The 25,095-nt window shown below is 38.1% G+C and overlaps 2 protein-coding genes across 2 annotated transcripts; both read left to right on the top strand.

Moving 5' to 3' along the window:
* The first annotated feature begins 1,698 nt into the window (after positions 1-1,698).
* Positions 1,699-11,089, top strand: LOC123674948. The gene is made up of 6 exons (XM_045610133.1): positions 1,699-1,992; positions 3,634-3,798; positions 5,681-5,803; positions 8,856-9,028; positions 9,816-10,090; positions 10,730-11,089. The coding sequence occupies exons 1-6, from the start codon at positions 1,804-1,806 to the stop codon at positions 10,981-10,983; spliced, it is 1,179 nt and encodes a 392-aa protein (XP_045466089.1). The 5' UTR covers positions 1,699-1,803; the 3' UTR covers positions 10,984-11,089.
* Positions 11,090-13,875: 2,786 nt separating this feature from the next.
* LOC123675217 (peptidyl-prolyl cis-trans isomerase E-like) lies at positions 13,876-20,753 on the top strand. The gene is made up of 6 exons (XM_045610539.1): positions 13,876-14,064; positions 14,290-14,451; positions 15,224-15,349; positions 16,664-16,836; positions 18,443-18,717; positions 20,454-20,753. The coding sequence occupies exons 1-6, from the start codon at positions 13,930-13,932 to the stop codon at positions 20,684-20,686; spliced, it is 1,104 nt and encodes a 367-aa protein (XP_045466495.1). The 5' UTR covers positions 13,876-13,929; the 3' UTR covers positions 20,687-20,753.
* Positions 20,754-25,095: the final 4,342 nt, after the last annotated feature.

Raw genomic sequence — 25,095 nt, 5'->3', positions numbered from 1 at the left:
TATCAGGAATTCAGTCTCGTATTTCTAATAGTAGCTACCTAGATTTGAAAAGAACAAAAGCGACTGTTAGCGTCGTTCCCGAACAGATTCACAATAAATGATATCGTAATAGTACGAGTATGTCGTTAAATTCGATTCCTCAATTTAAGATTTTCTTGGTCCACATTTCCTTGTAAAGTGTGTTTTTTTTAGAGCTATAGAACTTTAAATTTCAATAAAACAACGATGGATTATTCGATTGACATGAATTTTATTTATCCGTAAGGATAATCTTGTGGCATTACATTTTAAATATGATTTCTGGCATATGACTGCCACGGCTGGCTCGGATGTAGTCCAATCTGGACGTCCAATTTTCGATGACTTTTTCCAACATTTGTGGCCGTATATCGGCAATAACACGGCGAATGTTGTCTTCCAAATGGTCAAGGGTTTGTGGCTTATCCGCATAGACCAATGACTTTACATAGCCCCACAGAAAGTAGTCTAGCGGTGTTAATCACAAGATCTTGGAGCCCAATTCACAGGTCCAAAACGTGAAATTAGGCGGTGTCTTTCAATAAATCGATTGTGGCACGAACTGTATGACATGTTGCGCCATCTTTTTGGAACCACAGCTCCAGGACATCATGGTTGTTCAATTCAGGAATGAAAAAGTTAGTAATCATGGCTCTATACCGATCACCATTGACTGTAACGTTCTGGCCATCATCGTTTTTGAAGAAGTACGGACCAATGATTCCACCAGTCCATAAAGCGCACCAAACAGTCAGTTTTTCTGGATGTAACGGTGTTTCGACATACACTTGAGGATTAGCTTCACTCCAAATGCGGCAGTTTTGTTTGTTGACGTAGCCATTCAACCAGAAGTGCGCTTCATCGCTAAACAAAAAAATGGACGTAGTGCGTGATACGTATTCCGCACAGAACTATTCTTTTCGAAATAAAAATGCACTATTTGCAAGCATTGTTCAGGCGTGAGTCTATTCATATTGAAAAAAAAACACCCGTTAGTTTAGGTTAAACAAATTAACCTAAACTAACGGGTGTTTTTTTTTCGAGGTATATAACTTTGAGTTGGCATTACTGTTCAAAATGGCGACCGATTTAACAGCTGTCAAGTCATTTATTCTCAGTTTGGTTTGGCAATTCATCATGTTCACGTTTTGGATATTCAACTAATTATTCTGCTCTTGGACGTCAATCTCACAAGAGAGCTGAAATGGCACTTACAGGCCCAGGAAGAAGAAGAAGATTCTGCTATATTGAAATATGCGATATCAATATTCCTTGCTTCCGAGCCTCCGAGATGAAAATGGGCCCCATCGTTAAAAAAGATTTTTCGATGAAAATCCGGATCATTTTGAGGCATTTCAAAAAATTCAGAAAACAAACTTCAAGCACGCCAAACGACGTGAAACAACCGATGACACTAAGAGAGCAATAGTTCCCAAACCTTGGATTTCAGCAGGTAGATAAAGAAAATAATAAATATTCTACCTATTATAAATTCGAGAATTAGGAAAAATATGGATTCCAAATATTAAAATTTGCAAAATTGTGGATTTGAAAATATATCACAATTCGACAAAGTAATCTAACCATGTTGGGGACAAGTAAAAATTGCGTATAATTCCTTTATCTATGTTTATTACTCTATGATATGCACAAAATGAATGTTCCCATAGATTCGCATTTCTGTCAGAATTTTATTTTCAGTCATTCAAAGTATTCCTCAATTATTTTACAAAGATTGATTATTTTTTTTTTGTGCACTTCTGAAATCCTACCTTAAGCTAAACCATGGCACAAAAGCCGAAGACGAAAACGAAAAAACGTAAATGTAGAAAATGTGGTCTTCTAACTTGCGGATGCTATGTCCCTTACAAAGACTGCTTTTTCCCTAGAAAACATCCCAGATATATAAAGTACATGGTATCACATACAAAATGGCAAGAAGATTTAACGGCCTATAACTTCCATTTGAACAGGGTAAGTTTAATAGGGCTTCTAAAAAATTTGCGGCATTTGAGATTTGATTAGGTATACCCTGCAAATATTTTAGGTACTTCTGTTCGAAAATTATCGTGTGTACGGCCGGCCGGAAGCACAGAATCGAATTTGAGGACGGATTCGTCATCAGTGAGTCAAACCTGATCGTTTAAGATCAGTCCTGACTCGAATTTATTTTAATTCCGATATTCCGGAAAATTATATTGGCTTCTGATTGAATTCTGTTTATACACTGCGCCAAAAAATTAACGAACATTCTGAAAATCTCAATTTTAATGAAAGTTAACTCTACATTGACTTTATAACTTATTTTTTATGTTCTCTCGGGAAGGTTTTGAACGAAACAAGACACATTAAATGGAAGAAAAATTCAGGATTTCACCGTATCTTATGTGAAAGAAGAGAAATAAACAATTTTCAAAATACTGGAATGCTGATAAGTGATTTAGTACTTGGTATTTCCACCCCTTGCGTTAATTACAGCTCGGCAACGACGGTTCATACTCAAAATGAGTGATCTTAAAATGTTCTGATCTAATCCTTCCCAGATTTCTCTGAGTTGGATTCCTAAGTCATTAAGAGTAGCTGAATGATTTTCTGAACTTCACAGCCTTTTATTGAGGTTGTCCCAAACCTGCTCAATCGGATTGAGATCTGGACTTCTTGCTGGCCATTCCATTCGAGAGACTTCAACCTCTTCAAGGTGCTCCTGAACGATGCGCGCACGATGGGGTCAGGCATTATCGTACATAAAAATGAAATTTTCACCAATGTATGGGGCAATTGGCACTACATGCTCTTCAAGAATGTTCCTTATATACCTATCAGCATTCATAGCTCCATTATCAACGATCACTAGGTCTGTGCGAGCAGTCAAAGATATTCCACCCCATACCATAATCGATCCTTCCCCGAAACCAGTAGTATTCAGGAAATTGCACTGTGCATATCTTTCATGTGGACGTCTGTATACAAGGGAACGTCGATCACAATGGTAGAGGCAGAATCTAGACTCATCTGTGAAGAGAACTCTTTCCCAATCAGCCTCTTCCCAATGGATATGCTCTCTCGCAAAATCCAAACGCGCAACATTCTGGACACACTTGTATGGGAAACTCCAAACCTTTCTGCAATTCTTGTGTATGTCCACTCTTCTTCCCGCAAAACTACCGCTTGGGCACATTCCTCTTGGGTCAAATTGCTTGTTTCGCGTTGCATAGCGATCGAGTGTAGAAAATCAAACGAAAGAAAAACTATTGATCACTAGAATTGATCGAGAACAACTGATTTCAGAATGGAGCCAATACATTCAAAATATGATAATCTCATCTTTTTTTATTCCTGCTGGGGAAAAAATATATGTATTGGAGAAAAACGTTGAAAGTGGATAACATATGCAGGCATAATTCTGATAAAAATAATTATCATTGAGAACACCTTCTGTTGTAGAATAAATTTGAGATTTCCATAATGTGCGTTAATTTTTTTGCGCAGTGTATTTAAAATGAATATTTTATCAAATACTCACCTAAGAAACGTAACAAGCGAATATCCAATACCAATTGAATAATAAAATTATTTTAATTATTTCTAACTTAACCAATTTATAATATTTTCCAGGTCTTCAATGCAAAATGTTATATTGATGCAAAACCACCAGATATACACAGCCTCACTTACTATCTGCAAATTCACAGACTCCACAAAGATGACGAACGATGCTATAAAATAGACAGGGATAACAAGATTCTCTTGCAAAGAATAATGGAGATCAATAAAAAAGGGGTGAGCTTAAAATTGTATCCCAATCCCTTTTTTCTTCACCCAGTGCGAGTGTTGAGGTGGAATTTAATTGGACCAATAGTTTCCTGAGATCTGAATTTATTGGCGTACTTGAGAAATTCTCATTTATTTTGAAGTACCTACTTGACATTGAGAAAGAGATCACCAAGAGTTAAATAAACTGAAGTTTTCAGGCAGTAACTCCATGTTTTTCTCCTCATTTATACTAACTGACGAAGAAACTGCAACACCCAGAATGAGCTGTTTGAATTTTAATTTTTTTTGGTAAAACAGAAGAAAGTATAACAAGGAGTAAATGATTGAATTTGGAGAAAAAAATCGTGAAGGTTTTTTCATGTAAACAATTTTTGTTACTTGAATATTGAAGTAGTTTTTTAATATTTTTTAAATTTTACAACAAACCAGCGTTTCGAAGAGATCCAAAGTCGATGTTCAGTTGTTGTTAAAATGCCTAGAGCACGTGTAAGCGGAATTTATCACCAGCTAAGTGAATTTGAAAGAGGTCGAATATTGGTCTACGGGAGGAGGGGTTGTCATTTCGAGAAATCGCTAACCGTACGAACAGAAATCCAACTACTGTTATGAGATGTTGTCAAGCGTGGTTTGATAACGCCCAAAAACGATGAAGAGTAGGCACCGGACGTCGAAGGGATCAAGATCCACGTCTAAGACTTATGGTCATTAGAGACCGATTTGCGACAACTCGATCTTTGACTAATGAGTGGTTGGAAAAACAAGGACATCCTGTAACTGTCCGAACGGTTTACCGCCGGATAAGGTCTTTTGGACTGCAGCATTATCGATCCCTTCTTGTGTTACCTCTGGACGGTTGAGCATCGCTGGCAACGATTACAGTGGTGCAGAGAACGTCAAAATTTGAATGTGGAATGGCATCAGGTCGTCTTTTCTGATGAATCTCGATTCTCCTTGGGCGCACGTGATGACCGAAGAAGGGTTAGACGACGTCGGGAAGTAAGACGTGAACCTAAGATTGATGTTGAGCGTCATGTACACCGGTGTGTAGGCGTTATGGTATGAGGTGTTATTGCACATGCAAGTAGGTCACTTTTAGTCTTTATTTGAGGCAACATGACAGCGCTGCGTTACCTTCAAGAAATAGTGGAGCCATATGTTCTCATTTACCTTAACCGGCTCGAGAATCCAATATTGCCATAGTTTGAACTTTTTCGAAGCGACCCATGTGAATCTTTTGCCATGGCCGCCCAGATCCCCCGATCCTTCTCCCATAGACCATGATGTTTGAGACATCATGGGTAGAAGGATTGGAAATTTACCCCAGCCCCCACGGATTTTGACGGCTCTTAGGCATGAAGTACAGATAGCTTAGGATAGTATCCCTCAAGAAGAAATAGACCATCTTATGCATCAATGCCGAGACGTGTTAAGGAGAGTAAGGATAATCGCGGTGGGCAAACACATTATTAACAAATTTATTGAAAAAAAATTGTAAACCCTTCGTTTTTTTATCCAAATTCCAATGATTTACTCCTGGCTATATTTTTCTGGAATTATATATTTTTTTATATTTCCAATGGAATGATCTTCTCGAAATTGTGCATAATTTTTAGAAATTTATCGTGTTGAGAGAAAAAAATGTATAAATTGATGTATACACGAGATTTTTGAAATCTTTTGACCTTATTTAAACTGATGAAATAAATATGGGGAGTTAATGAAACTCTGAAAGTATATCTCCAAATTGATTTAGTGGTGAAAAAACGTGAGCAAAAACAAACAGATTGGGTAAAATAAGCTCCTCTGTTACCTCGGTTCTCTGAATGAATCATCTGATATTTCTCCGAAATCTGCAGTGGGCGTTTATAACTTTTGAATTGGATTGTAGGGCGACGTAGACAACATTAATGAAGACGCATTCATCAATTTGTCCCAGTGGAGAAAGAACAGGGTGAAAATGTTGGAGATCGACAAAGAAAATAGAAGAGTACATAGAGTACTGTGCGATACGGTAAGTGTGAACTAACCCTTAGAAAATTTGAAAAAATTGAAAGTTCTTTCTTGGGATTAATATACCTCTTTATTGATTGACCCGATTATGTAGATCACGAAAGTGCTTGCAGCTGGGCTATAAGTCCATTATTTCAGAAATTATAGGTGTTGAAATGATATTTTCAAAAAAAAAAAATTGATAATTTTCTCGAGGCTGCCACCGCTTCAGGACGCAAGCTACAGACTTCTAGCCTCAGTATATTATAGATCAGAACTCGATCTTCAAGAAACGTCATTTGAGGGGTCTGTGACGAATATTTCAAGAGCTATAACGATTTTTGTACAGGGTGGGCAAATAAGCGAGGTAAGCGGCTATATTTCAGGATTCACTTATCGTAGACTTGTGGAAAAAAAATTTACCACTAAAGTGTTCAAGAGAACACACTGGAAATTGTTTTGAAGTTCATACCTCTACCGCTAGGGAGCGTAATAGCTACCGTCGAGTAGAAAAATGAATTTTTCTCGAAAATGTTTCATATGAAGTTGAAGAAAAAATATCGTCACTGTAATCCTTGGAAAATTCTCTATCTTTTTGAATTGTCACTTTCGATTTTACGACAGCAAATAAGGGTAGGTGAAAGGGAGAAATTTCGCAGTAAAATGAACAAAACAATGAACTTCTGACTTAGCGCCCCCTATCGAAAGCAGCAAAAACAAATTTATCATGACTATTTTTTGTCCTCAATCAACAAGATATTATCTTTCAGACGATATCTAATTTGCTCGAAAATGTTGAGCCAAACTGAAGTTACAGGCGTTTCAATCAGTCAGATTTCTCCCTTTCACCTGCACTTATTTGATGTCATAAAATCGAAAGTGACAACTGACAATTCAAAAAGATAGAGAATTTTCCAAGGATTACAGTGATGACATTTTTTCTTCAACTTCATATGAAACATTTTCGAGAAAAATTCATTTTTCTACTCGACGGTAGCTATTACGCTCCCTAGCGGTAGAGGTATGAACTTCAAAACAATTTCCAGTGTGTTCTCTTGAACACTTTAGTGGTAAAATTTTTTACCGCAAGTCTCTACGATGAGTGAATCCTGAGATATAGCCGCTTACCTCGCTTATTTGCCCACCCTGTACAGAGATTCAATTTTTACTGTTTTTTCCCTAATCTCGAATTCAAATTCTTTTTAAACTGTGGGGTCTACGGAAAATCGGTGCTGTAACTCTGTATCAGAGGCGGCCATTCGGTTGATATCGCTTTCCATTTTTAATGACATACCTTTCTCTTTATAATGAAAAAAACATCCATTGAGTTATCTTCAAACATACTCGTTTTTTCATATATAAAAACAATTTATTGGAAAATTCTTCTTCAAGCTGTAAAAAATTCTTATTTTTTTTCCTGTAGAAAGCCAACATCTCTTTGTGGGGCAGTTTTTTTCTGTTTGATGAGTTTTTCCGTCCTATTCGGCTTTTCTGGCTCTTTCCTTTCCGCTAGTTGGAAAGTATAATCACTGGACCTTGAAAAATACCACCGTTCTATCGAAAGGGAGTGGTAACAATTGATAGTTACTATGGCATCGGGTGAATAGGATATTCCCCCGTTTTTCTCCACGATTTTGATTTTCAGTTATAATGAAAGATCTCTATGGCAACTAAAGTTGTATATGCTATACAATCCAAAATAACACTATGGTCATGGTCGAAAAAATTTTTGTTAGGAATGCGAAGTATTGTACGACTTCCTGTTATTGAACTGAATCCCTCCAATGCCTTCTGTAACGTGTTTATCGTGTGTTACTCTACTCAACGTGAAGGGTGTTTTTTTAGAGCTATAGAACTTCAAATTGCAGTAAAACAACGATGGATTATTCGATTGACATGAATTTTATTTATCCGCAAGATAATCTTGTGGCATTACATTTTAAATATGATTTCTCGCATATAACCGCCACGGCTGGCTCGGATGTAGTCCAATCTGGACGTCCAATTTTCGATGACTTTTTCCAACATTTGTGGCCGTATATCGGCAATAACATGGCGAATGTTGTTTTCCAAATGGTCAAGGGTTTGTGGTTTATCCGCATAGACCAATGACTTTACATAGCCCCACAGAAAGTAGTCTAGCGGTGTTAAATCACAAAATCTTGGAGGCCAATTCACAGGTCCAAAACGAGAAATTAGGCGGTCACCAAACGTGTCTTTCAATAAATCGATTGTGGCACGAGCTGTGTGACATGTTGCGCCGTCTTGTTGGAACCACAGCTCCTGGACATCATAGTTGTTCAATTCAGGAATGAAAAAGTCAGTAATCATGGCTCTATACCGATTACCATTGACTGTAACGTTCTGGCCATCATCGTTTTTGAAGAAGTACGGAACAATGATTCCACCAGCCCATAAAGCGCACCAAACAGTCAGTTTTTCTGGATGTAACGGTGTTTCGACATACACTTGAGAATTAGCTTCACTCTGAATGCGGCAGTTTTGTTTGTTGACGTAGCCATTCAACCAGAAGTGCGCTTCATCGCTAAACAAAATAAAATGGACGTAGTGCGTGATACGTATTCCGCACAGAACCATTATTTTCGAATTAAAATTGCATTATTTGCAAGCGTTGTTCAGGCGTGAGTCTATCGACGATGAATTGCCAAACCAAACTGAGAATAAATCACTTGACAGCTGTTAAATCGGTCGCCATCTTGAACAGTAATGCCAATTTAAAGTTATATACCTCGAAAAAAAACACCCGTTATTTCAATACTCAATGAATCAGAGGATTCTAGGAATGGAAAAAAAAACTACTCCGTTGATGGATATAAATTTATTTTACCGATACAGCAGATGTTGTGCCAGAAATTAAACTTTATTTTCAATGCATCTAGAGAATATGAAGGAAATGATATAAATAGTGGAATATTCAAATCCCTCATACATTTTTCTCTGAACGACGTGGTTAGAATTGGCTGCACGGGCCATCTACAAAGTACCTACTGTTTATCTAACAGTAATCTCTAGTTGGACATATCAATCTGAACAACGCTCTCTCATATTTTCAGAATCCGTATTATCCCAAGAAAGAACATTCCTCAGAATGGAAACTTTTCGTGTCGAGGATGAAACTTGCAGCCAAATTTCCCATAGGAATATTTAAGAGAACGAGCCTGGATGACAGGCTATGCTCGGAACCGTCCATATCTGGAGACCTGGAGAAGTATTCTGAGAGACCGCTGTAAGTTTGCAGTTCTTGAATGCATCGCAAATTCTCTGACGAGAAAGTGAGATGCAAACGAAAAAAAGAGACAAGCCCCTGATACAAAGTCAGTATTTTCTTTTCGATAATTGATCTTTCAAAAAGCGTTCACATTAATTAAACTACGTAAACGTTCCTAAAGACCTTGTAGGGAATCTATCGATTCCCTCAAAAATATTCGAGTTGAGTTAAATTTCCAACCAAAATGCTAAAAACAGAAGAACTCGCTGTAAAAACTTGCAATGATCAAAGCCACACCCCTAAGGGATCCGTAGAAAGGCTTTGCTAACGGTCGAATGGAAAATGGCCTTAATGCCCATAAAACTCGGCATTTCAGGGCGAATAATTCAATTGAGTTCAGACCAGTCTACGAGAAACTACATCTACAGCATATGTGCAACACTTGCACCGACAACGAGAAGATTAAAGATTTACACATCTGTTCCCGAGATCAGCGAAAAAGTACCTGCGACCCTTAAAAAACGATTAGATCTAAATATCATCTTCTTTGCACATTTTTAGTGGGTTGGAAATAAATTGAATAAGTGTTTTATCCCGTTCTTTTATTTCCCTAATTTGTCCTTGGCCGTGAACTACATTAGTCACAGTATAAGGACCACAACCCACAATCTTTTGTCAAGAATACTAGCTCTGATCGCTCTATAACTTTGTCACGATGTCTGTAATTCTCGAATTTTGAGCCAGGATTGGTCTGGAACGAGCGTTAAAAAATTTTAATATCGGTATTTAAATTGATTATTTTCAGATGCTTCCTGGAGTTCCAAGTCGATAAGGGCGAATACCTAGGCAAAATCATCGTGGAACTGTATAAGGATCATGTGCCTGTAACAGTTCAGAATTTCATAGAACTTTTAAATGGCGCTCCAGGACTACGGTACAGGGGCTGTCCAGTACATAGGATTGTTAAGGATAGATTCTTGGAAACAGGCGATATAACAAGGGGAAACGGAACTGGAGGTACATCCATATATGGAGAATCATTCGACGAGGAGAACCATAGTCTCAAGCATACTAAAGCAGGTAAAGTATAGCACTTCTTTCAACATTGCCTTCGATTATTTTGTAAGGAGTTATATTGCGAGTCCAAACAAAGCAGCTCTCATCACTGCATCAGTAAGTTTTAATGAACTCCAGCAACTGTGATGGCTTCAAGGAGGTTATTACCTCACTTCGACATCGAGTCTCTTGTCCAAAGCATTGATTGCATTATCTTGCAATAGCGAGGCATTCTCTGACCAGACGACCAGGAGTTTAATTCTCCTGCCTGCAGAATCAGCACACATCAGTTTCTGATAAATCTGTTCTCATTAGGCAGCAGCTCCTCTGAAGGCAGCAGTTTCCTCCATAGAAGCAAGTAAAAGGGAATACCAGGTGTAGGTGCACTTTGTTATATCGAGCAATAGTTCCAGGTCAGAAAAAGGCGTTCAAGTCCTCTTCATTTACTAATTTCCAAGTGACCAGGAACCCAAACTAAGCAGATCTCATTATTCTTGCCTATTTCGTTGAGTTTTCTTCGGCATTCTAATACCATATTAGAATCGATGATGGGTGAACTCAATGCTTTGATAACCTAATGCAATGAGCCTAATACTACTTGTAACAAAACATAACATTATCATGGGTTAACTTGTATAAATGATTAAACTCTATTCTTCGCAGGAGTGCTGTCAATGGTGAGAATAGACAGTACAGAAAAGAACAACTCAAGATTCTGCATCACCTTCATGAATATGCAAGAGTGGGACAAGAAGAATGTAGTTTTCGGGAAGGTCGTCCAAGGAGCCCATGTCCTCCTCAAACTCAGTTCCTATGGACGTACCATAGGTAAACCTCTGCGTACCATTCGCATAAGTGGTTGTGGAACTTTACCTTCTTGTGATTGTATGCAGGAGCATATGATTAAGTGTGCTTAAGGTGTATTTTATAGGGTAGGAGCCAAAGCGATAGGACTTTTATGTTAATTCTCAACAAGATGTAGGTTTTTGTATTATTTTTCAATATACGTAATCTAATATCTGATCTTGGATTTATTGAACAGCATTTCTAGGAAGGTACATTCATCGAAATGTACCTTTCAATATGGATCAATTCTTCTTCTTCTTCATGGTTCAATTGATTGCTGCTATTTCTCCATGTCTAAAGCAGTAGTAGGATTACGCAGTAGAAATAAGATTTTAAGATTCATCAGTGCCATGGAGAAAGGATTCAGGATATTATCTAGGATTCTATCCCCACATAAGGCTATCTCCTTCATTTCAGAGGGCTCTTGAGAAAGTGTAAGAGGTACTTATGGAAAAAATGCAGAGAGATTGGAGCTAATATGTTTTTTGTAGCCTCTACGTGAAATACACACATTGTACCTTCTTCAAAGAAGTAAGACCATATACGAGACAGAATATCTAACTGAGTCTGTGGATGGGTTTCTTGGTGAAGCTTCCAAGGGTCGTCAGTTGCCTAATAACTGTAATTTTGCTAAGTAAGACATCTTGTGTGGGTGAATTTGATCGTTCGTTCACAGTATCGCAGACAGAAGAATTAAGGTCGATTCCTAGCCAACTAACATCTTGTGTAGATGCATTTTGAAGTCAGTATCCAGAATTAGGTATTCCGAGGAGCAGAAACATGCCTCCTGCAGAAGGATTTGAGTATATCTTTCATGTGGACGTCTGTATACAAGGAAACGTCGATCACAATGGTAGAGGCAGAATCAAGACTCATCTCTGAAGAGAACTCTTTTCCAATCAGCCTCTTCCCAATGGATATGCTCTCTCGCAAAATCCAAACGCTTCCTTCGATGGGCTGGGGTAAGAGCTGGGCCTCTTGCCGCGACACGAGGCCTTAAATCATATTCTCTGAGGCGATTTCTTACTGTCTGAGTGCTAATTTGCACCCCATGAGTTTGCTCAAGCTGATTTTGAAGGAGGCGAGCGGTTGCAAACCGTTGTCTCAACGAAGAAACTCTCAAGTAACGTTCTTGAATGGCAGTTGTTACCCGTGGTCTACCCTGTCCTGGACTTCGGACATTCATACCTGTCTCCCTGAATCGCTGCAACATTCTGGACACACTTGTATGGGAAACTCCAAACCTTTCTGCAATTCTTGTGTATGTCCACCCTTCTTCTCGCAAAACTACCGCTTGGGCACATTCCTCTTGGGTCAAATTGCGTGTTTCGCGTTGCATAGCGATCGAGCGTAGAAAATCAAACGAAAGAAAAACTATTGATCACTAGAATTGATCGAGAACAACTGATTTCAGAATGGAGCCAATATATTCAAAATCTGATAATCTCTTCTTTTTTTATTCCTGCTGGGAAAAAACATCTGTATTGAAGAAAAACGTTCAAAGTGGATAAAATATGCATGCATAATTCTGATAAAAATAATTATTATTGAGAACTCCTTCAGTTGTAGAATAAATTTGAGATTTCCATAATGTGCGTTAATTTTTTTGCGCAGTGTATGTTCACAAGAACTCAGAAAAAAAGACCAAATTGATCTAATTTCGGTACTGTTTATTGCTAATTTCTCTCACATCGTGATTTCAGTATCCTGTAGGACCAATACTACCCTGCCAACCACACTAATTAGTGCAAAGAGAAAGGAAACATAGATTCCCCCCCACACCCAACTCATTTTGCATAGTTTGCCACAACTTTGAATGAACATCTATCTGAATGATCATACACAAATTTGTATCCATTATCTGAAAGGGTTGTTTAATTCAAAACTAGTTCTCATCCCAACCAAACATAGCACACCGATATTAATTTTCTATTGATTGATAATTAAAGGCCAACTATAAAGGAAGGTCTACTTCAAATTCATGGAAGGTATGTTTGAATATTCTCTGAAGAGTATTCAATTCATGTTGAGTATCATATGATACGCATCATGAATGGAACACACTTCATTAATTATTTCATATGAATTAATTAGTTTTTAATTAACGATTTCGATTCAGCGTATTTAATTTTGTTCGCCATTATTAGATTCTATGTGAATACCTGAATAGGAAAGCGGCCAATTTACTATATATTTTTTTCAGTCATCGTAATTAAATGCTCAAATTGATTAGTGATTTCATTTTCGATTCATCATTGTTTATTATTATGAATTATTTTAATTAATTAAATCTAGGACTTTCGGTAATGACGATTACGTGGTTATCTATATTCAATTCTGCCCGTCTGTCTGACTGTGAACACATGCAAAATCCTATTAGGGGTGTTGTACAGGGTGGGCAAATAAGCGAGGTAAGCGGCTATTTCTCTGGATCCACTCATCGTAGAGACTTGCGGTAAAAAATTTTACCACTAAAGTGTACAATAAAATACACTGGAAATTGTTTTGAAGTTCATACATCTAACACTAGGGGGCGTAATAGCTACCGTCGAGTAGAAAAATGACTATTACTCAAAAATGTTTCATATGAAATTGAAAAAAAAAATATCATCACTGTAATCCTTGGAAAATTCTCTATCTTTTTGAATTTACGACATCAAATAAGGGCAGGTGAAAGGGAGAAATCTGACAGATTGAAACGCCTGTAACTTCGGCTTGGCTCAACATTTTTGATCAAATTAGATCTCGTCCGAAAGATAATATCTTGTTGATTGAGGACAAAATATACTCATGATAAATTTGTTTTTGCTGCTTTCGATAGGGGGCGCTAAGTCAGAAGTTCATTGTTTTGTTAATCTTCAAGCCATTGCTTTCTAGGATCATAATTCAGTTATAAAACACTGAAAAAACTAAGAAGATCCATAGAACTCCGTATAATTTATCAATTTAAACTTGAAGTCTGACTTTAGTTAATGACGTCTATAATCGGTTGAAGGTTTTTCGCGAATTTTCCGAAAATGGGTAAGGACAAGAAATGCGCTTACAAGAGATGTTATTTCGAACCAAAGAAAAGTCCTAGGTTGTGTCCTTATTTGGTCAAGAGAAATGAATGGGAAAATGATCTGAAGAACTACAACAATCATTTGAAAAAAGTGAGTGTTATTATAGAAGCAAGATTTTTCTCCAAAACCATCATAAATAATCACCACTTGGAAAGGGATTAGTGGGGTACCTAAAGGTTCATTGAGAGGTCCTTCACAATTCAATAATTTTGGTTGCCTGTATTTTAATTTTTAGATTTTTGAAGTAAAAGGGCAGATGAGATATAATTGATTTATTATTTGCAAAAATTGTTTTCAATCTATTTCCACTTCCAGATTTTTTATGCGAAACCTCTAATAGATGACTCTCCGATATTCATGAATCCTTACGCTCGTCTAGCTGTCACTAAATTGAAAAACAATGCAAAAAGACTGCAACAGTTGGACAAAGAGAATAAGTACATTTTGCAGAGGCTCATCGAAGTCAATAGACTAGGGGTGAGTTTAAGAGTGATCATTTAAGAGATTTTATTTGAGTATTATTTGAAGACATTTCAAAATTGTACACTATAACTTTATGGTATAGTATTTTCTAATAAATAACTGCTAATGACTAAATCGCTAAAAAAGCTGTTAAAAAAAGGAGACTAGCTTTCTCGCTTCAAAGTTCGTGTGCTAACCATCGAGTCATGGATCTCCTGAGGTTAATGCGTAATTAAAAAAATTATAACTCCATCTTTAAGGTCTTGCATCAATTGTGGAACATTTGCATAAACCTCATATTTCACGTGGCAACAGAAGAAGCCAATATTCTCAATTGTTCTTGAGTTCCGCACATGGTTTAGATTCTTTACATCACTTGCTTGTCCTAGCAGCTTAAAATTTTCCTCCAGTATTACTATTGCCGGCCAAGAAGGTGCTTCACGAGGATCGAAAAGTGCTTTAGTTTTGCTAACTGTTAAAAGCTCCCGACTTCACCTCAGTGCTTTACCCATTTTTTGTTGTTTCCCTTCCACAACATCGTACAACTATAAAAGTTGATAACATTGGAATAACGAGTTATGTGCTACTCTTATACATCGTTTAAATCAGATTTGGTATCGATTTGGTTTCAACCGATAAAATTGGATGAGGTATCCACAAAATCAGCGATGTTTTGATTAAAACGGCATACAATTAAGCGCCCAACTTTGCTTATTGAGTTATCGAGCCCACCGTGCCGATGTATATTGGATTTTTATCTCGTAACTCTTAATTATTTATGTTTCAGGGCTTGGTCGACCATTTAAACGATCAAATTTACAGGTATCGTGTCACGAAATGGAAGGCGGAACAGGGCAGAAGGCTCAAAATGAAGATCGAGAACGAGTATTTAGCTGAGCGATTATGTAGGACGGTGAGTTGAAATTTTCATTATAAGATTAATATTTGTGAAGAATTCGATGGTTACTGCAAGCATCTCGAGAACTATAAGATTTAGAGAAAAATTCCCCTGATCTCATTTTTCGAAATAAAGGGTGTTTTTTTTCGAGGTATATAACTTTAAGTTGGCATTACTGTTCAATATATCGACCGATTTAACAGCTGTCAGTTGATTTATTCTCAGTTTGGTTTGGCAATTCATCATGAATAGACTCACGCCTGAACAACGCTTGCAAATAGTGCAATTTTATTTCGAAAATAATGGTTCTGTGCGGAATATGTATCACGTACTACGTCCATTTTATGAAGCGCACTTCTGGTTGAATGGCTACGTCAACAAACAAAACTGCCGCATTTGGAGTGAAGCTAATCCTCAAGTGTACGTCGAAACACCGTTGCATCCAGAAAAACTGACTGTTTGGTGCGCTTTATGGGGTGGTGGAATCATTGGTCCGTACTTCTTCAAAAACGATGATGACCAGAACGTTACAGTCAATGGTGATCGGTATAGAGCCAACTTTTTCATTCCTGAATTGAACAACCATGATGTCCAGGAGCTGTGGTTCCAACAAGACGGCGCAACATGTCACACAGCTCGTGCCACAATCGATTTATTGAAAGGCACGTTTGGTGACCGCTTAATTTCACGTTATGGACCTGTGAATTGGCCTCCAAGATCTTGTGATTTAACACCGCTAGGTTACTTTTTGTTGGGGCTATGTAAAGTCATTGGTCTATGCGGATAAGCCACAAACCCTTGACCATTTGGAAGACAACATTCGCCGTGTTATTGCCGATATACGGCCACAAATGTTGGAAAAAGTAATCGAAAATTGGACGTCCAGATTGGACTACATCCGAGCCAGCAGTGGCGGTCATATGCCAGAATTCATATTTAAAATGTAATGCCACAAGATTATCTTGCGGATAAATAAAATTCATGTCAATCGAATAATCCATCGTTGTTTTATTGCAATTTAAAGTTCTCTAAACTCTAAAATTTAAAGTTCTCTAACTCTAAAAAAAACACCCTCTACTTGTAACTAATAACCAATTGGAAACAACAAATATTCGTATTTCGTGTATTTCTCATAAGAGATGAGATTTTTATGAAATCACTTATTACCCAACACTTATACACGTACGTGAGGATGTCCATTAGAATTGAACCAGTAGAACGAGAATTATTGAGGGCTAAGTAATTCAAATTCTGCTTGACGCCCGCACCGTGTATCCGGAAGAGCTGGAATTCCTATTGGCCGGAAAACTAAGTCATTTCCGATTTCAGAAATCATATTACGGATGGCAGGAACACATGGACAAATGGAAGGTAACCAAGAAAGTTCTCGAATGGACTGCCAAATTTCCCTTCATTTTATCGAAGAAGCCCAATTTGGACGAAATCCTTCGTGCAGAACCAACCATAAGCAGTTCGTTGGACCAACTAGGCATCAGACTCCAGTAAGTCACTCAATAAGTCCTAAAGTCAATGCCTTTTCCGAAGAAAGATTCATCTTTGCATTCTAAAAAGGCTTCAACCTCGGCAATCACTTTTTATTTCTCTCCCTGCACCTTTCTTTTGAGGCCTGCAAAAATCCAGTCATCACTAGAAGCCAAATCTGGGGAATAAGCTGGGTGATAAAGCCGTTGGAAGTGTATTTCGTTAAAAAGGGTGACAATCCTGGAGTGTGAACTGAGAAGCAAAGAAGAAGCTTCTGCAGCTGTCTCGAACTGAGCTTCAGGTCATTGTTGGACTGTCGACAGGTCCAAAGGGTACTTGTATCGACAGTATCCTATCAGCAATCCCTTAAAGACACGAATCTCAGCTCGTGGTAGCTCCAGATGCACCTTTTTGCTTGCGTAAGTCCAAGTGTGTTTCTCCAGAGGGTCTTCTTTGTAACGTTACAATTGCCCATGAGACTCTAAAGACTAATTCCTAGGGGTGGTTTGGCTTATTTGGCAACAAAACTCCTACCCAGGTTTTTACAAATTTAATAAAATCAAAATATACAATGATCGATCCTTTTCACTCCAAACAAATAATAAAATAGAAACTTAACTCAAAACGATTTTGAATGAGCCAGTCTGCCACTAGGATGGAACCTCTTCTGTATATTATCTTCAGCCTTTTGAACACCAATTCTTATCAGGAAGCTATAGTACTCCAGTCCTCATTCAACGAAGTTGGTGTGATAATGCCAGGTATTTCGCAGGAATTCTTTCAGATTCAGAGAGTAAAGTGGTCTAACATACGTACTATCCCAAATTCTGTATCTCAAGGAAGTAGTTCTTGATATTTTTCAATCCCAAGAAAGGTTCCTGTTCTAATCCCACGGGAGGTTTCTTCGTTCTAATCCCACGGGAGGTTTTCTTCGTTCTAATCCCACGGGAGGTGCGAGAATCCCGACACAATTCTCGCCGAAAAATAAGATTCCGAGTCTCAAATTAAATTAATAATGACCGAAATCTGAGGTACTTATTCTTGCTGGAGTCTCAATCATCATTGAAAATCCTTCAGAAAATTCTCTCCAGAAACGCGCATCTGCGTTCCGACCGAAAGTACACGATATGAAACGATTAATTGACAAATTACCGCGTCTTCAAAAATTCCAGTAGCGTAACATGGAATGAAGCGTGCAAAATCGTTGCATCTTGCTTCTCGCTTCCGACTGCCAGATCACCACCCTGTAGTGGTCTTTTCCAAGGCCACAGAAGGCTTCGTATCCAGGAGTTGATAACCATAATGCTTTATAGTAATTACGAAGTGAAGACAGGGTGAAAGTTAGTAGTCTTAGCGTAGTTAAATTTTTGCTGTTGATCGTTCATAGAAAACATTTTGTCCTGCATCTATTCTTGGTCTTAAGGTTTAGCCTGATGAGGCTATAACATTGCGCAGCCATGACTTGCCTTAGTACCTTTTTTGAAGTAGTTACGCACTTCTAATTTTAGGCAATAATGAAATTAATAAATATAAAATTATGTAAATCAATTAAATCACATACAATATACATTAATTTCGACAAATGCATACAGATGATTGAACCTAACCAACAATCGTCGTTCGCAGGTGTTTCATGGAATTCCAGGTGAAAGGAGGCGAGAATCTGGGCCGAATTGTCATCGAAATCTACCACGACCACGTGCCGGTGACAGCAAGGAATTTCTTCCACATCTGTCGAGGGGATTACGGATTCTCGTACAAGAATTGTCCCATACACCGCATATCCAAGAACAGGTATCTGGAAACTGGAGATATAACTAAGGGAACAGGCTCGGGAGGAATTTCCATTTATGGCAAGACGTTCGACGAGGAGAAACACTCGCTGAAGCACACGAAAGCCGGTGAGACTCGGGCAGGTTTCACGCTAAATCGATAATCGCGTGGTTTGAGATATAAAGGGTGTTTTTTTTAGAGCTATAGAACATTAAATTGCAATAAAACAACGATGAATTGTTCGATTGACATGAACTTTATTTATCCGCAAGATACTCTTGTGGCATTACATTTTAAATATAATTTCTGGCATATGACCGCCACGGCTGGCTTGGATGTAGTCCAATCTGGACGTCCAATTTTCGATGACTTTTTCCAACATTTGTGGCCGTATATCGGCAATAACACGGCGAATGTTGTCTTCCAAATAGTCAAGGGTTTGTGGCTTACCCGCATAGACCAATGACTTTACATAGCCCCACAGAAAGTAGTCTAGCGGTGTTTATTCACAAGATCTTGGAGGCCAATTCACAGGTCCAAAACGTGAAATTAGGCGGTCACCAAACGTGTCTTTCAGTAAATCGATTGAAGCACGAGCTGTGTGACATGTTGCGCCTTCTTGTTGGAACCACAGCTCCTGGAGATCATGGTTGTTTAATTCAGGAATGAAAAAGTTAGTAATCATGGCTCTATACCGATCACCATTGACTGTAACGTTCTGGCCATCATCGTTTTTGAAGAAGTACGGACCAATGATTCCACCAGCCCATAAAGCTCACCAAACAGTCAGTTTTTCTGGATGTAACGGTGTTTCGACATACACTTGAGGATTAGCTTCACTCCAAATGCGACAGTTTTGTTTGTTAACGAAGCCATTCAACCAGAAGTTCGCTTCATCGCTGAACAAAATAAAATGGACGTAGTGCGCGATACGTATTCCGCACAGAACCATTATTTTCGAAATTAAATTGCACTATTTGCAAGCGTTGTTCAGGTGTGAGTCTATTCATGATGAATTGCCAAACCAAGCTGAGAATAAATCGGTCGCCATCTTGAATAGTAATGCCAACTTAAAGTTATATACCTCGAAAAAAAGCACCCATTATATCAGGAGAATGTCGAGGAATCATAATCGAATACATTTGTATTTCGCGTGAAAATTGAGTGCTGCCTGAAGGAACGTTTTCCGTAGGAAAGTTTACGTCGACCGCTGTGGTTAGACGACTTAATACAACCAATCGAATACAAGCAATCGTGTAGCTCCGCCCAGCTACGCGATTGCTATAATTGTGATTGGTTGTATTAAGTCGTAGTAAGATAAAGACGTCAAAACTCGGCGGTCGACGGGAACTGTCTGACGGAAAATGTACCTTTATTCAGCACTCAACTTTCACAAAACTTTAGCAAAAAAAAATAACTAAGATGTTGATCATGGGCACATTTTATTCGGTCGATGAATTTTTAAGCTCAAACTGGACAATATGAGGGCTGATCTCTTTTGCTGTCTGTGATGTTTGTCCATAGTTGTTGCCTGGTCTGTTTGTGTGTTCTTCAATGTGTGTGATAAATTTTAAACAAACAATGTTATATTTTTCTTGTGACATTTAATATATTTAAGCTCCCATTTTATGACTAGTCATTTACATTTTTTGATGATGTTAAATAAACAATACAATACAACAAATTAGGATAATCATCATTTGAGGCACGAATGAACGAGTGCTCATTAGCTCATGATTCAAACTCATTGTTTTCCTTATAAATCACCGAACTAGCAAGCAAAGGGTGATTGATATGCGTGGGTGATTTAACGGAATTCTCCTTCAAGTGCGAGATAGACTCAATATTCCCTTTCTTTCCTCAGGAGTGCTCAGCATGATCAGAGTGGGAAAACAGCAGAACAATTCGAAGTTCGCCATCACTTTCGGCGAAATGCAGCAGTGGGATAGACGAAATGTGGTCTTCGGAAAAGTGATCCAAGGAGCGGAGGTCCTGATGAAGATAAACGGCTACGGAAGAGAGATAGGAAGACCGTTGGAGAGGATTTTCATATCGAAATGCGGTGGACTAGATTCAGGCGATCTGGTTTTGAATTGAAGGCAAGTGGGAGGGCGAGAATGATAGATTTAAGGAGGAAATACGCGAATAAATAGAATTGGAATCAGTCTGGGTTTTATTGTTGTTTAGAATTGGCTGAGAGCAATAGTGGAAGGTTTTTCAACGAGAGGAATCGATGGATTTCATTTCATTGTAGGGAGGAAGGTATGCCATTCTTCTACTTCTTGAAGTGCCATATCTATATCAATGAATGTTGGCAACAATTACGGCGAGATGTTCCTGGTTCTATACCCCGCTTTCCCTCAATTTTCTCCTCCATAATTAATTTCAGGAATAGGTACTTTGTATTGCGAAGTAACGGGTGTTTGTTCTCGAGGTACATAACTTTAAGTTGGCATTACTGTTCAAGATGGCGACCGATTCAACAGCTGTCAAGTGATTTATTCTCAGTTTGGTTTGGCAATTCATCATGAATAGACTCACGCCTGAAGAACGCTTGCAAATAGTGCAAAATGAGATTGCCGTTGTTCCCGATTTTCATAAGCGAATTTTGTTTAGCGATGAAGCGCACTTCTGGTTGAATGGCTACGTCAACAGATAAAACTGCCGCATTTGGTGTGAAGCTAATCCTCAAGTGTATGTCGAAACACCGTTACATCCAGAAAAACTGACTGTTTGGTGCGCTTCATGGGCTGGTGGAATCATTGGTCCGTACTTCTTCAAAAACGATGATGGCCAGAACGTTACAGTCAATGGTGATCGGTATAGAGCCATGATTACTAACTTTTTCATTCCTGAATTGAACAACCATGATGTCCAGGAGCTGTGATTCCAACAAGACGGCGCAACATGTCACACAGCTCGTGCCACAATCGATTTATTGAAAGACACGTTTGGTGACCTCCTAATTTCACGTTTTGGACCTGTGAATTGACCTCCAAGATCTTGTGATTTAACACCGTGTGAGCGTATTGACTATGGAAAACGATATCAGCCAAATATATATATCACGGCTACAGTTGTGCCCATTATCCCTTATACTGTATAAATCTCCAGTTCTGTTAAAGCCTCCTGAAGCACCTCCACGAGGCCCACCTGGACCAGGTTGAACCATCATTGGAGGTCTTCTTTCATCCCCCAAGAGAGGTCATCTATCTTCAAATCCACCTCTTCTCTGTTCAAAGCCGCCTTCTCCTCTTTCTTCGCCAAATAATCTAGATCCACGTTGTTCATAAAACAAGTTACGTCCACCACCATAACCATTTCCTCGATAACTTAACTAATTCCATCTCTAAGGTCTTGAATCGATTGTGGTGAATTGGCATAGACCTCATCTCCCATGTGGCATCAAAGAAGAAGAAGATATCTGTGGCCAATTGTGATCACCTCTTCGAGCAATAACACGAACAGGAAATTTTTCTTGGAAAATTGCGATTGTTTCGTTATTATGTGGCGCATCAAAATGAACATCGTTCACATCAATATCTTCAAGTTTCGGCCTTAAAAAATCAGCTCGGTAGCTCAATCCGTTCACCTTAACAGTTGCATCAGCCTCATTTTGGAATAAGTAAGATCCAATCACACCACCAGCCCAAAACATCACCAAACAGTGACAGGTTGAAGATGGAGAGGCTTTTCAATAATCAATCTTGGATTTTCTGAGATCCAAATGCGACGTTGCTGGTGATATACCAGCTTGAGTGCTTGTATTAATTGAATTTTAAAAACCTCAAACCTAAGTCTTTATGCAAATACGGCAGTGGCTTTCAAAAACAGGGGTGGCCAAGAGGGGGCCTCATTATTTTTGGGAGGGCAAAGTTTGTTACTTGCCAAATGTCGAAAAAGAGTAAAAAGACAGATTCAAAAGTGACACCTGTCCAGACAGTGGGCGTCTTCAAAACGTGAGTAGGATGGCAGATTTATCCTTCTATCTAGTGGCAATATTCTAAGAGATCTGTCTCATATAATTTCATATTCATATAATTCTTTTGTAGTATGTTTCTCACAACTTGCCAAGTTTCCAATAAGTTTGAATTATTTGAAGTAAAACTAGCGGGGTTACTTCACAAGAATTTTCAGACCGAGAACTCTAACTAGTATTTACGCTACTTCAAGCGAACGAAAATCATAACTCAAATACTCAGCGTGGTTTTATTTATATTTGCCAATTCTTTTATCGATCCTTGGCACCAAGAAAGGGTATTTTCTGGATCACATGATTCTCTCTTCCTATACTCCCATCCGTATTTTTGGCCACGATTTTTACGTTTTCGTTCAGCTTACAAAATAAGTTAAGATGCTGAAGGCTTATAGATGGAAAATACCGCGTGGTCTAATCTATTTTTCACCTGTTGATCACAATCAGGGCCGGCGTTAGGGGCGAAACAGTGAAGCGACTGTTTCAGGCGCCTCTTTTCGAGGGGCGCCAATTTAGCCTTGTTTGTGGCCGCCCTTTCATATTTCTGAAAAAATATAATCTTGATTCTTAAAGACAACATGAGGTTGGTCTGTTGTGCTGCGTTTATCAACATTCCCTGCAATAAAAATCTCCTGTTCAATAAATAACACATGGCAACTCAACCATTATAAGCAGCATTGCCTATTAACCCAATTGAATGAGGGATGGAATGTATTTCACAAAGACGAAAAACAACACTTCGAATTACGTGGAAGTTGTTTACACATTCAACATATGGAAAATTCCTATGATCCTAAATTCGAAACTAGTTACTGATAATTGCTAAATGTTTTTAATCCCATTTAGTTTTCGAAGCTTTGCATGCCTTACCGCCCTTTGAATCTTGTGGTGTGATAGGTAATCTTTCATCGATTGTAGGTGATTGATTGTGAATGTGAGAATCAGATATAAAACTTACGCATTGTTCATCGGCGTAGAAAAAATTCAGGAATTTATTGTAGGTAAAAATGTCCGAAAAAAAGAAAACCCAGTGAAAACGACTTTAGAAAAAAACGATTAGCAAAATCGCTAGAGAAATCAAAAATGGCGAATTATCATCGAGGCAGGTGATGTTTATTGTTGAGGAGGGGGGTGTTTATTGGTACTTTTTCAGCAGGGGCGCAAAAACATTTTTTGCTTCAGGAGCCAAAATTGCGTTCACCGGCCCTCATCACAATTTCAATCATTTTCGATTAACTGATGAGGAATGCGTATGGATTGACCTAGAAATTCCAAATTAACAAAATAGGTTCGGAATTCAAATAATATTGTGGCTGAATTCGTTAATGAGCGAGATTTGATCAGGGATAACATAAATATTGATGTTCGAAATTTTGTTTGCCTGATAATTTCGAAAATATGATTTGAATGCAGATAAAATTCGTAATTTGCACGTAGAATAGTAGCTCAAAAGCTGACGAGGGCTTTTTTTCGTAATTTTATAAAAGCTAAAAGTTTTTCTGTGTATGTCCCCTACATTTGTGACGACGACAAGCGACTATAGAGTTTGGGTTCTGCTTACTTTGGAAGGTAATATGTAGTGAAGGTGTTTGAAATACTAAAATAGTAACTTAAATTTGAGTATACTTGAGCTTGGTTTGACTTGAATTTAGATATTTATTGCTTGACTCGATATCAAGCTACTTGATATTACTTGAGGTTGATATGCACGCGTCGCACGACATATATTTCTGCTATCTCGCGCTTAGACTAAATAAGGGGATTCCTCGAGCGCCGAGAGACTGAAGCATTCACCAGTGTGACTTTATTAGTAGTTTTTCACATTTCTATGGAATATATTGGTAGTTTCAGAAATATCTCCAAACTTGGCCAAAATAGCCTAGGATTTTTTATCAACGACAGCATCTCCAGCTCCTGTTGAAAGACAATTTTCCAGAGCTGCTCTTACAGTTACAAAAAGCCGCAATAGGTTAGGCGACAAATCTATAAGATGCCTCATGTGTCTTAGATCCTGGATGGAAAATTATGAAAGCAAACAAAGCCGGGAGGTTTCTCAATATAAGAAAATAAGAAACATTTTTTTATTATTTTTTATTTTGTTATGATTTATAGTGATTTAATTTGTGTTTCTATTTCAATATTCTGGTTCTTTTATACAATAAGTTTAATAAATAAAAGTGTTTTAGGCAAGGTTCCTTCGCATTTCATAATTTTTTTATTGATGTAACACTACACAATGAAACTGCTAAAAATCAAGTAGTTTGATATGATTCAAGTACTTGATAAATAAATACTTGACTTGATTGAAAAATCACTACTTGACTTGAGCTTGACTTGAGATCAAGTCGAACTCAATCCAAGTTGCTTGAAAATCAAGCATAGTCTTGAATCCCTAAATGAAACATATAAAATCGTTGAATATTGGAAAAAAATTACCAATAGTTAGATCGTATAAGTGTAATAATTAACTGGAATTTTCTATAGGGGCGCAATAGGCGCAAGAATCAACGGCGCTTCTTCCTCTTCCTCT

Source organism: Harmonia axyridis, chromosome 3 (assembly GCF_914767665.1).
Source record: "Harmonia axyridis chromosome 3, icHarAxyr1.1, whole genome shotgun sequence".
In the NCBI taxonomy this organism is placed as follows: domain Eukaryota; kingdom Metazoa; phylum Arthropoda; class Insecta; order Coleoptera; family Coccinellidae; genus Harmonia; species Harmonia axyridis.
The sequence above is the reverse complement of the archived record's forward strand: the minus strand, read 5'-3'. Positions and strand labels throughout refer to the sequence as shown.

Excerpts from the sequence above, each read along its gene's own strand:
- LOC123674948 (XM_045610133.1), top strand. The coding sequence starts at position 1,804 with ATGGCACAAAAGCCGAAGACGAAAACGAAAAAACGTAAATGTAGAAAA. Across the intron at positions 9,029-9,815 it reads AAGTATTCTGAGAGACCGCT|ATGCTTCCTGGAGTTCCAAG; the intron begins GTAAGTTTGCAG and ends GATTATTTTCAG. Across the intron at positions 10,091-10,729 it reads TCTCAAGCATACTAAAGCAG|GAGTGCTGTCAATGGTGAGA; the intron begins GTAAAGTATAGC and ends TATTCTTCGCAG.
- LOC123675217 (XM_045610539.1), top strand. The coding sequence starts at position 13,930 with ATGGGTAAGGACAAGAAATGCGCTTACAAGAGATGTTATTTCGAACCA. Across the intron at positions 14,065-14,289 it reads ACAACAATCATTTGAAAAAA|ATTTTTTATGCGAAACCTCT; the intron begins GTGAGTGTTATT and ends TTCCACTTCCAG. Across the intron at positions 14,452-15,223 it reads TCGAAGTCAATAGACTAGGG|GGCTTGGTCGACCATTTAAA; the intron begins GTGAGTTTAAGA and ends TTTATGTTTCAG.